The 13,361-nt window shown below is 31.0% G+C and overlaps 2 protein-coding genes across 2 annotated transcripts; one reads left to right on the top strand and one right to left on the bottom strand.

The window, feature by feature from the left end:
- Positions 1-1,457: 1,457 nt before the first annotated feature.
- LOC137828111 (isoliquiritigenin 2'-O-methyltransferase-like) lies at positions 1,458-3,147 on the top strand. Its single transcript, XM_068634553.1, has 4 exons — positions 1,458-1,951; positions 2,142-2,455; positions 2,530-2,594; positions 2,693-3,147. The coding sequence occupies exons 1-4, from the start codon at positions 1,512-1,514 to the stop codon at positions 2,987-2,989; spliced, it is 1,116 nt and encodes a 371-aa protein (XP_068490654.1). The 5' UTR covers positions 1,458-1,511; the 3' UTR covers positions 2,990-3,147.
- A 1,973-nt stretch (positions 3,148-5,120) lies between these two features.
- LOC137828110 (embryogenesis-associated protein EMB8-like) lies at positions 5,121-12,192 on the bottom strand. Its single transcript, XM_068634552.1, has 13 exons — positions 11,753-12,192; positions 11,587-11,648; positions 11,367-11,449; positions 9,129-9,218; positions 8,434-8,556; positions 7,622-7,699; positions 6,766-6,851; positions 6,558-6,606; positions 6,034-6,090; positions 5,816-5,946; positions 5,648-5,731; positions 5,480-5,550; positions 5,121-5,391 (listed from the first exon to the last, which is right to left on the bottom strand). The coding sequence occupies exons 1-13, from the start codon at positions 12,109-12,111 to the stop codon at positions 5,267-5,269; spliced, it is 1,398 nt and encodes a 465-aa protein (XP_068490653.1). The 5' UTR covers positions 12,112-12,192; the 3' UTR covers positions 5,121-5,266.
- Positions 12,193-13,361: the final 1,169 nt, after the last annotated feature.

Below are 13,361 nucleotides of genomic sequence, written 5' to 3' on the forward strand. Positions count from 1 at the left end.
ATATAATTAAAGGGACTGTTGGTTAACGTGAGAATAAATATCTGATGGTACCTAATGAAAAACCTACAACAGATGGAGATTGAGAATTAAGGTCAATAGGGTTCTGTCTATGCAAATAATAGTTGTCTCAGTGTTAACCATCATGAAAGTGTGTGAAAAGAACGGAATTGCTAAAAGATAGATTAGGACAAATGAGATAAAGTAATTGTTCAAGTAGAATCACTCATGGATCATGGTAAGTGTCTATTCCTTCTTGATTGTACGGATATATGTGAGAATCATGATATGATAAGATCTATATGTGAACATGTATGTATGCGTTCATAATCATGTTTAATCATGTTTTAATTTACATAATATTTTACAATTTTCTATAACTCTAAATAATAAGCCTTTGAAAAGTAAAACCATCGCATGCATTATCATACAATACAACTTTAAGTCCTATGATCCAACTTTTAACCAATTAAAAATAATAATTTTAAAAGATTTTTCAAAAAAGGTTAAATTAAATATTAATAGCAATCTCATTATCTTTAAATTTAAATTTAATTTATTTCATTGTCTCTTATAATATTCAAAAAAATATTAAAAATCTCACATCTCTTTTTATAAAATTGAATTAATCTTAAACAATGCTTTTCGTAACGAACTCGATAAATCAAATAGATTATACTCACACATTATATACCAATAATGTTAAATTAATTTTTGTAGCGTATACTAAGAAAAAGATAGACTTTAAGAGACAGATAAAAAAAAAAGCTAACAAAGAAGAAAAAGGTGCCTCATAATTTTCAAACTCCTCCACTGTACTATATTCATACTTTTCTATTTATTTATTTTCTACGAAGTAGACGTATTCTTAGTCAAAAACATAACCATGTCTTCATAGTTTACAAAAAAATGTATACAACTTTTTCTTCAACGCATTTATTCTTAATCCAGTCCTGTTGAATCTTCCTATGCTTTCCATTTGGCTGTCATTTTAAAAGTACAACATCTTTATCTTTGAATAATCAAAGTTACAAAAATTAGTATTCAGAGAATCAACATTTCATTAAGATAGTGACTGGGAGTTATTAAGTAAGTAGTAATATATAAAATCTCAGATTTTGCTTATAAAAAAATAAAAGCTGAGATTAGATTGTAAAATTTCTTCTTAAACAACTTTAAGAAAAAAAAAGTTTATACAGAGTTTATGCATAATCAATATGAGAGTTTTAAAAACTAATTTTAATTTAATAAAAAAATTAGTTTATTTTTTTATTTTCTTTTTCTTTGAAAATATCTATAAAGAATTTGATCCAAATAAATTTCTCACAACTCTTGCTTTGTGCACACAATACTAAAAAATTCAACCAAGATAAGGAAAAATAAAAAAAATGAACAAGTAAAAGCCTTCCATCCATGACTACAAACTGCTATAAAAAGAACACATTGAAGTGCAATTAAGCACACATTGTTACCAAACTAGAATCTAAAGATCATTAGAACTAAAAGAAGAAAGAATGGGGGAATCCTATGTTGTGGCCAAGAATAACTTGTTTACAACTTGTCCTCAAAAAAGTGAGGATGGTGCCTCTATATCTGCAATGCTGCTTAGTACTACTGTAGTGTACCCTGCAGTTCTGAATGCTGCTATTGAGCTCAACTTGTTTGAGATCATAGCCAAGGCTACAACACCACATGGTTCATTCATGTCATCCCATGAAATTGCTTCTGAGCTCCCAAACCAACACCCTGATTTGCCTAATAGGCTTGATCGCTTGTTGCGTTTGCTTGCTAGTTATTCTCTTCTTACTAGTTCCACTCGCACCACACAACATGGTGCCACTGAGATAGTTTATGGACTCTCACAAGTTGGACAATACTTTGTCCCTGATGCAACTACTGGCAACTTTGCTTCATTTGCAACCTTTCTGTCTTGTCCAGCACTCTCACCAGTTTGGTAAATGATTTTAACTGTCATGCATGTGTCATTCTTATCATTACTATATTGATGATATGAATTTATTTCTGTTAGTTTGAGCTTTTCATTTATAACTATGATAAAGTCATACTTCAAATGAGATTGTGTTTTGTTGAGAAAAAGGGTATGTGTAGTCTTACTTTGCTGCAATGTTTTGAACTCTTTTCAGGTTGAATTTGAAGGAAGCAGTGATTGATGCAGACGTTGACTTGTTTAAGAAACTTCATGGAGTAACAGCGTACCAGTACATGGAAAAGGATCTAAAAATGAACCAAATTTTTAATAAGTCTATGGCAGACTTGTGTGCAATAGATATGAATAAAATACTTGAAACATATACTTGTTTTGAGGGAATATCAACATTGGTTGATATAGGAGGTGGCAGTGGACAAAATCTCAAAATGATAATCTCCAAATACCCTTCCATTAAAGGAATTAACTTTGATCTGCCCCAAGTGATTGAAAATGCACCATTCCTACCAGGTAATAGCATGATATATTTAATGTTTTATCATATATCAAAGGGTCAATTCTAAACTTTGCCAAATTTTGTTAAGGGATTGAGCATGTTGGAGGAGATATGTTTGCAAGAGTTCCACAGGCTGACTCCATGATACTAAAAGTTAGTATACATGATACTAAACACCTATTTCATGTATTTAATTAATCTAATTTCATTTTTAAGATTCTAAATCTCTTTCTTTAATGATATTGTTTTAGGCTGTATTGCACAATTGGTCTGATGAAAAGTGCATAGAAATTTTAAGCAATTGTCACAAAGCACTTTTTCCAAATGGGAAGGTGGTTGTTGTGGAGTTCATAATGCCAGAAGAACCAGAAACAACTGAACAATCTCAGCTTGTTTCTTGCCTTGACAACCTTATGTTTATCACAGCTGGTGGAAAGGAAAGAACTCAGAAACAATATGAGAATTTGTGCAAGCTTGCTGGATTTTCAAGTTTTCAAGTTGCATGCCATGCCTCCTCTGGTCCTGGAGTGATGGAATTCTACAAGTAAGTTAATCAACAAAAGCTTAGAATTCTAAGACAGAAGTATGAAGAACAAACAATAAAGAACTAGATGTGATGTTCTAGATTTCCACTTTCTTGTCCACTTTCCATTTTCATGTGATGTAACGTTTACACTAAAGCTAATAATTTAGATTTGGTTCAAATATACTCTTTGGAAAATAAAACTAATTATTTTATATAAGACTAATTAATATAAATACTCTTTGACTATATTAAGTAATATTATTTTAGATTATGAAGGAAATTAACAGATTAATCGACAAAATATAAATGAAAAATGTTCTTGTCAAAAATAACTTGAGAATCCGAGAGATAGCATTGTTATGGTCAATCACGCATGTAAGACATTGTTTGTTTTAGAGGTTGGTGTTCCATCACAGTTTTATCCTTAAAAGATGTCTCGACGAATTGAAAGAGGAAAGAGTATATAAACTACTATTTACCTCGATCCTCGATCCTCGATTCCTGAGCGATGTACAATTATATTGACAGTACCCGAACAAAAATAAAAAATAATGGTAACATCATTCTATTTACTACAAAATTAAACGATAAATTAGTCAAATAAAAATATAAATATTTTGAATTGTTTATAGAATATTTATTTTCATATTAACTTAATTAAAAATATTATAATTTATAAAGTAATTAAAATTTAATTAACTATGTATAAAATATTGAATTTAATCAAGAATAAATCGCTGATGAGGGAGCTCTCTACCTGCAAGTCATGGAAAAAAGTAATTTTAGATGAAAAAAATAAGAATGAAAAAGTAGTATGTTTAACAATTGAGGGAAACGTATTTAACGTTTGTACAAATTATTTTCTCTATACTTTAAAAAAGTAATCCAAATAATTATTGATCATTTTTAAAATATTATTTTTTAAACTTAATTTAGAAATAAAAAGAAAGATGATAAGTTTAAAGTTTTGAAGAGTTTTTAAAAATAAATATGTAAGTAGAAACGAAAAAACACTGTTTAACGTAGTCGAAATAATTTTCTTAACTAAATACTAAAAAATATATAAATACACATGAAAAATCATCATATTACAAATATTTAATTAAGAATGTGGTGATTGTTAGTAGAATTTATCTTTATTTTTATTTATATAATGAATGAGATTAATCAGTAAATTCAAACAGCTCAATTAAGAACCATTCGCTTATCTAATTCTAGTGCGGTCCAAAATCGATTATGCATAAATTCGATATTAAATAAGAAAACTGGTCAAACCAATAAAAAACTGGTTCAATAAAAAATTAATAAATCGCAAATTAACTCTTTTTTTTTCTTAACCAAAGCAGAAATTAGCTTAAAGCGTTACTAATTTTTTATTCTAATATAAAAAAATTATTATTAAGAAATACTAAAATATTGTATTTAAATTTCAATATAAGTATAATACAAACTTTATTTAATGTTTTATATGCATTTTAAATATTATAAATTTATAAATTTATGTACTATTTTAGTTTTTAAAGTCATAAAACTATAATTTTTTATTTTCAGTATATTTTTAATCTTGTAATAATTTTATCAGTCCCAATTTAACCACTAAACCATAACACAGTAGTCTCGTTCTAAAAACATTCAATGTAATTATGAAATTTGTGAAAACCAAACAAGTGGAAATCTGGTGGGAAGCATTTCAAAAAGGAATCGCGAGTGCTCTTGATCCATTTCATAGGTTTGAATAAGAGAACTCAATTTTTTTTTTAATTTTTTTAGATAGCATTTTAATTATTTTCAAATAATGTATACAAATTTGAAAATAATTCAAAAATAGTAATATTAATGATATATTGGTTGAAAAACATCAATATAAATTAAAAAAAGAATTTGTTTAATATCAATAGAGAAACATCATTAAAAATTAAAATTGACCAAAAAAAACTCTTACTACCATTAATTACGAAATAACTCTAACCTAACATCAACAATAAAATAACTCAAATAATATTGGTTGAAAAATAAACATTATTAACTTTAATATAAAAAAAAATCGCCGATGTTTATATAAAAAGTATGATATTTAGACCCGAATCAAACTAATAATATCTTGATTTTAGTAAAGCCGTAAATAAAATAAGCAACAAACAAAATAGCATAAATTTCCGAACATTATAATTCTTTGAATTAAGTAATTAATTAATCTTACAAAAATTTTAAATTCGTTACGCCAACAACTTTTAGTCACAAAAGCTGTTCATTAAATGAACTTTTTCTGGTGAAACCGAGTGATGATACAAATCCTGGACTAAATGTGTTTCTTCCACATTGTTTTGGGGTCATTGTTGGGTGCAGTCAGCATTCCATCTTCAGTTACATTAGCATTAAGCGATGATGAATTGACGAGTCCAATGGAATTTTTGGTTGAGAAATCTACATGGCAGTTAGCAAAACAATCAGAAATCAGGCAACAGAAATGCTCTGCTTATTGCCCTAAGATCAATATGACACCAGATTTTACCTTTCTCATGTACATGCATATATTTGCTGCTGTGTAGTACCCCAAGGAATTCATTTACAGCTCTTACCCACCTGCAAGAGAGGAAAATGTAGCAATGATTGAAAGACAGTTAAATGCACAAGATTGTTAGATGTGAATAAACAGTGAAGAGAGGGATAGGATATGTACCAAATGTGAGATGCTGTTAGCCCTTCAAAAAAGGCCAGATGTCCTCCATGCTTTAAAGTAGCCAACACAATATTTTTATTAGCCCTACCAAAAGAGTAGTAGTACATTAATTGGCTCTAAAGTAATACAAGAGAGGGGAAAACGAAATAAATTAGAAGCAGAGCATACTTGCATTCATCCCAGGGAATGGCTTCTGTTGTACAGATTGGATCATCCAGAGCATTAATACACAGAAGCGGAACGGAGACAGACTGCACATATGTAGAACTACTGCACCGTCTATAGAACGTATCCACACTCTAACCAAACAACTTTCTTTTCATTAACTAATAAAAGGACCCACAAAAACATATCAAATATTACAAATTTAGGCCATACGCAAGTACCTCATACTTCGCAACTACACGAGTCGCATGATCATCAAAATCGCGAACAGAAAGTGACTGCAAAGCAAAAAAAGAACATGCACACATGATTGATAATTTTTTAAAAACTCACATTAAATAAGACAATGACCTTTAAGAATGTTATAGGTATTAGGATTAGAATAATTAAGCCAAGAAAAAGTAAACCCAAACAGCTAAATAAATGTGTAACAACAAAGTATTTCGCCACCAAAATCATCACACAACATTCGATCTCTTGAAAATCTATATGCTATACTAGTAATATTTACACATTATCACACAAAAAGTACCCAATATAATTAGGAGTAGCGAATAAAAATCAAATTCATAGGCAATTGCGAGTCCTAGTTCAGCAACCTAACACCCTTCTACGTCTTCCACACTAGCACAGGCCATTAAATTCCCTTGATAACACGACAAAAACATGGCATTATTTTACCATCAGAAAATTAAACGATAAAAAGGTAATCAAATGAAAATAAAACAATAACGAGTAAGGCCACCTTTTCTATTCCTTCCCAATTAGCATTGCGAGAAAAGTGAGACTGGTGTCTGCAATGAATGTAGCAAAAATATAAAATTAAGTCAAGAAACGAACTATAGACAAAATTTCTTGAGTTTCCACGTTGTCTGCAGTTTGAAGATTTGAATAGATAAAATAAGAGCTTATGAACAAGATTGCTAAATTCATCTGAAAAAATGCAGACGTACAATTTTGCATAATCTTGAAGTGCAAATGCAAGCGCTTTATCATAAATTTTCTGCACACGCCCTCGGCGTAAGTATCTGTCTTCTATCTACAACGATAAACAAGTAAAATAACTTCTAGCGAAGTTTAATAAGAGGCAAAATGAAGATCGATTAAAGAGGAAATTAAATTCAATACACAGCTCCTTTGATAATTCCAACGTATTATATTAAATCATTCCGAACAGATCTAAACAAATATATCTTATATCTTATGTACTTCGAAACTTCATGGATGAAGAAAAAAAGACTGAAACAGCATGTCCAGCCAGAAAACGAAGAAAAAGAACATTTTTTTAATGGATAGATAATTTGGCATCAGGGAAAAAATAGTTTTTTTTTCTTAAATCAATGTAGTAGAACGAAGTGGCACTCTACAACGACATGGTAGGGCATCAAAGACATGTTAAAATTGTCATCATTTCAACTCAGCTGCAGTTACTCAATTCGAAGCACTAGTCGCATTGAAAAACATTTTATAGTTTTGATTATTCACATACATTTTTTATAAAAAAACACACATATGAACGGACAATTTGGCCTTTTATCATTGTTTCCTTCACTTCTATAACTTAAATTTTAAGACTTGCAAATTATAGATCCCAAACTTCACTTTTCAAAATAAATTCAATTATTTCATTCAATTTCTATTATTTTCTGTTTAGTACAAAACTAATTTATTTTCTTTAATTAAGTCCACAAACAATTAAACCGAGAAGCGAGAACAAATTCAAATTGTAGTGATTTTTCATAGCATATTAACCAAAGCCATTTGAAATTCAAAACTTAAAACAAGTCACTTTAAAATCAAAATACTAACCAAAAGGTCCCAAGGAGAGCAAACAGCAACAGCTCCAGCAACAGGAATATTCTCACCATCCTCACCAAGATATTTAACCTACAAACAATCACTGAATAAAAAAATATGCAGTGGTAAAACACAGCTACTCGCACAAGTGAGAATAATTTTGTGCAGTTTTTCTATAGTTTGGAAGGCAGATAAAATACGTATCGATGATGAGAAATATCATAACAAATTTCAGCATTAAGCCATCACACAGGCGTTAAAATGTCAACAACAGGCTGTTAGGAAACCAAATGATATTTTCCAAATATTGTATCTATTTATGAAGTAGATCTTTCAATAGTTATAAAATCCATTTCAGAAATTGGCAACGTTTTTTGTACTCTCGATGGTCATTACATAACAGAATTACAAATTACTGAAGAAAGCAAGATAGTGGACAAAGAATGGTTCAATAAATTTACGTAAACTAAAATAGTTTATTTTCCTTCCATGGTTTCCCGTCCACAGTAAAAGCATACTAATCTCATTCACAATATTGTAACTTTTATTAGTCCGAATTTCATATATAATTCGAGAAAGTGAAATTCTTTTATAAAAGCTATAACCAGAATAAAGCTAATTTGCAATAGAGGTCAAATTATCGAGAAAAGAGAAATGTCATACACATCAATTAACTATTTTTTTCCTTGGTCCTTGTTACTAGTGGCACCTAATAATCTATGCCATTTAAAAAAATTATATAATATTGAAAGTAATTTAAATTATTTTGGACGTAAAAAAGGCAACATTTATTGTATGCATTACATAAGACTCAAGCTACATACCAGAATATTAGCTCCAATACTAGTTCCAACAACAAACAGTGGTGCCTTGGATCTCTCTTTATGGAGATAATTAACCACTGCGCGGACATCCTCAGTCCATCCAGCATTGTAGGAAATATCAGACTGAAATGATTTTAAAAAGGAAAAGACGTTACAAGATTAAGAAACTGTTAACACCAGAACATGAGATTGATACAATGCAAAATAATTCTAACACCAGAACATGCAATAAGAAGAAATGACATGAATTTCACGGCGTGTGTTAGCTAACTGCTGCCTACCCACATTTAATATCTAACCATAATTGCTTCTGCAGATACTTTTGAGGGGGGGTGGGATAAACACATAGGCATTTGACCCTTTTGCAGTTTTCAACCAATGGATATTTCTAAAACCTTTTTTCATCACATGCAAAAAGATTGGCAAGCTTCGTCTCATCTAAAGTGATCTTATTTAGATTTTAATTTTATTGATTGGTGGAGTGCAATGCCTAAAGTCTATTAGATATATATATATATCAATCTTTCATTCACGTAATAACTCAAAAGATATTTAGTTGCATATATAAGAGCCAATACAATATGAAGTTATAGACGCTGATCAGTCTTTAACAGTGTATCAACAGGATTCAAGTTATGTTTTAACAGTGTACCAATCCTCTGTTCTATTTATTTACAGCTTGCAGAAAAACTAACCGTGATTGAAACACCTCCAAAGCCTCGGTGGTTACAGACAACAACGTTCCATCCACGCTTTGCAGTGTGATACGCGAGATGTTTGATATACTATCAACATGAAAGCAAGAAAAGAAAAATAAAAAATAAAACTGCAAGACATCATTGTAGTATAAATGAATCTCCTAAATCAAAATCAAGCTAAAATATGAAAACTAAAGGACATTCATAAGGATACAAGAAAACATTTATTGTACTTTTTCATGAAAGAAAATTGTGATTAACCGTGTTTAATCATGGTTATCTAGTTTAGTTAATGTGTAGTTATTTCTTTTATTGCTCTTATATTCAGGACAGTATCTTCATGTAAAAATACACGTTGTACTCACTTTTAGTTATCCATATCTATTCTTTCTCTCTCACTCTGTTTTTTCTTCCTTGCTTTTTTCATTCCTGGGTTTGGTCCCTCATATCCCTTTCTTTTTTACCATGGTTGATACAACCTCCCGCGATCCCTCTTCAGATCCCACCCATCCCCTGTTTCTTCATCATTCTGATAGTCCCGGTCAGATTCTTATCTCTCAGCCGCTTGATCACAAGAACTACACTACTTGGAGTCGTGCTATCTTAGTCGTTTTATCTGTCAAGAACAAGATCGCATTCATAGGCATTACATTTTCCAAATTTTTGAACATTTTGAACCCCTAACTTATTCTTAGGCTATCAGATTTGGACCCAGGCACCAAGCTATCTCTAATGAGTTAGCAGCTCTGGATGTCAATAAAACCTGAGATGTCATTTCTCTTCCTCCCGGGAAAATCCCTATCAGCTGTAAGTGGATTTTTAAGCTAAAGCTTAATTTTGATGGTACTGTTGCCAAACACAAGCTAGACTTGTTGCAAGAAAATTTACTCAACAATATGGCCTTCATGTAAATACGCACTGTATTCACTTCTAGCTATCCAATTCTATTTTTTCTCTTTATATGAATACACACTGTATTTACTTCTAGTTATCCAATTCTATTCTTTCTCTTTCAGTCTGTTTTGTGACTACAGAGTCAAGGAAGAATAGATTAATAAAACAATGCTGTCCAATGCAGTTTCCTATTTTGTCAACTGGTATATGGGAAATACCTCAAACAATTATTCCTTTAGAATTAACACCTCATCACGCATCAAATTCCAACCTGATACTGCTCTTGGCTACTTTCCACTTAGCTTGAGCCCTTCGGGAAACAATATACCACTAAGATCCTTAGTTTGTTTGAGATTCATAATCCCCAGCTTTCGTTCATAACACCAGCATGCGGTAAAAAGACAATTGCAAGCCACAGCTCATAGGAGGACTTCAATGTATGACGTTTAATATTTTATGTGTAACGTGTTTTATCAATAGTGACAGTATTATGTACGCATCATAGTGTTGAAACATACATTCTGAATTTAAGAAATTTGAAGAAAATCGGACTAAAACCGAAATTAACAGCACAGTGGAATCCCATCAACACGATTACAAAAGTAGACATTGTTGACAATGGCATGTCATCTGATGAAATTACCATTACGTAATACAAAAAAAATATTGCGATTGCACACTAAACAGTTAAAAAGGTTAAAGCAAGAATAACAGTAACATGACGCAAGACTTTGGCATAAGTATAACAGCTATGTACTTGACTACTAAGCTGGAGTAGTTCAGCTGGTACTATGAGGACACGGATAATAATACAATAACACTACAAGCCCTGACCTAGCAGCAGGCAAGGAGATGCCGAAAGAGTAAGGATAAAATGTGGTTTTCCCCAATTCACATCTGGGAGTTTTCTTCCTCCACCCCCAACAAATCTTTCCCTGCACCCATCATTTTCAGAAAAACCTCTTCATTTATTTTAAAAATATTTTCAGATTGTTCTTTCAGAAATATTTTCAGAACATATTTTATGAATTTGGAATTTACTATTTCGGAAGTAAAAAAAATATGTTCACAGAGAGGATATTTCATAATGGTTTTTTTATCTTTTGGATTTCCTATTCTGAAACAACTTTTACTTATGAAACACATCTCCTATCCTAAAATCATCCAAAACTGTGTCAATTGATAATTTGAGTATTTCGATAAATATAGGGGTGCATAAAAAAAAATGTTCATAAGATTCTTTTTACCCTTTTAATATCTACTTTAAAAGTAATAGAGTGATTTTTAATTAGTTGACATCTAAGCGTATGTTAAAATTAAACAGTAAATAGAAACACCTACTTGAGACGAAGAGTCACTTGTGAGGCCAGGAATAACTACAACAATGGGAATAGATTCATCTTCAGAAGCAACATCATCCGAAACTGTAAAATTACCAGTCACAAAAAGACAGAAAGATCATGAATCTTCCTCTTTGACAGCTACCACAAAATTAAATTAAGTAAGCATGTTCATAAAGCATAACTAAAACTTAAACACACAACAGTTTAATTATACATACCATGAGAACTGAACACCCAATCCAAGGCAATGGTTCCACCATCAGCAGTCCTAAACAGTTCCCTGAAACAAAACTAATCATTGCATCATCAATCTTCAAATCTTCAACAGTCCGGTCAAGAGTTCCAATAAATAAATAGGAAGTAGTGGAAAATGGTTGAAATGACCTGGCGTATTTCACCAAGGGAGGTCTGCCGAAGTAGTTCAAGAAAAGAGTCTGAAGATTCGGGCTGCAGAGCCAGGGCGTGGCGAAATATCTGCTGCGAAGAACCTCGCACTGCGAAACGACGGCGTGGTAGATTTGAGAGGAGGTGTTGTAGGAGAGAAGCACGGGGGAGCCTGGGAATCCGGAGAAGAGGTCTTGGAAGAAATGGAGTTGGAGGAAGTTGTAGAGAACAGAGAGGAGAAGGAACGCTGCAAGGAGAAGATAGTGCCAGAGAGGGATGAGAGAGAGGACTTGGAGAAGGAGCCAGTATGCGTCGGAAGAAGATGCTGAATCGGGTATGCAGTAGCTTTCATCCATCATTCATGAATGGAGTTCAAAGAGCGGGATCATCAATGTATCTAATAACCAATAGATTTAAAGTACACCGTATCAGAATCATTAGATATATTATTTTTTATAAGTTTAAAATTCACTTATTAAATTACTATAAACTCAAATTCATTGACCCCTAAAATGTCTTCTTTTCAAGAAAATCATTTAATATATTTAATTTATTTATTTTTATTCACATGAGGTTTAGTTATGATCTTTTATTTTATATTATGACTTTTTTTTCGTGGTGTTTGTTTGAAGTTGTTCTGTTATGTTATGGTTTTTTCTTTAAAACGACGTCGTAAAAAGACAGTGAGGAAGAAGAAGGTGGTGTGGAAAAAAGAGAAAACAGAAATAGGAATAGGAATGGTTGGTTATTCTGGCTAAACCCGTTTGAAGTGAAAACTGAATAGTGAAGAAATTGATTGCAGGTGTGGTGAGATGTGAAGCAGCAGTTGTAGGACCTCGCAACACGAATAATATTGACCCTCTGTTGGATCCATTCCCGTGATGAAGAAGATAATTCTTGTTTTGGATTGGTTGGTTTGTAAATTGTAAGGAAGTGAGGGCGCAGAAGTGTGGGGTAGAGGCTAGAAGGAGAGGAGGGGCCTACCAAACATGGGTTACCCTATTACCTTTATTTAATTTGTTTTTTTCACAATGTGTATAACAGTAGAGAGAAATTATAATACAAGAAGAAAAGGCCTTATTATAGAAAGAAAGAAACGAAAGCTAAGTAATAACTAATGGAAATTTTTTATGAATACTAGAAAAAAAACAAACAAACCATGTGCTAATTCTTGATTTTTTTTATTTTTATTCAAAAATTATTTTAATCAAACATAAAAAATTGTTTTTGGTTAGGTTGAACTAAATAATAATTAACTAACTTTTTACACGAGAATACTTTATATTTTAATTTTTAATTATTTTTAAAGATGAATTTATAAACTTACAATTTTAATATTTTTTTAAAAAAAATTATAACCATCACATCACTCACAAATTTTTCAAAAATTCAATTTATATATCTTAATCCAAATAACTTACATTTCTTCATACTTTCATCTCAAATAATTTATAGAAATTCATGTTTAATTCATTAATTCAAACTTAATCCTAACAAATTAAAATTAAAGGTGTTTTTGTAAATAAATAAATTAAATAATAAATTTTTCAATTACATCAATTATAAATTTTTTACTTATTTCCTTTCAATTTCCTTAGGTCTAAATAAT

Source organism: Phaseolus vulgaris, chromosome 7 (genome assembly GCF_000499845.2).
Source record: "Phaseolus vulgaris cultivar G19833 chromosome 7, P. vulgaris v2.0, whole genome shotgun sequence".
Lineage (NCBI taxonomy): Eukaryota > Viridiplantae > Streptophyta > Magnoliopsida > Fabales > Fabaceae > Phaseolus > Phaseolus vulgaris.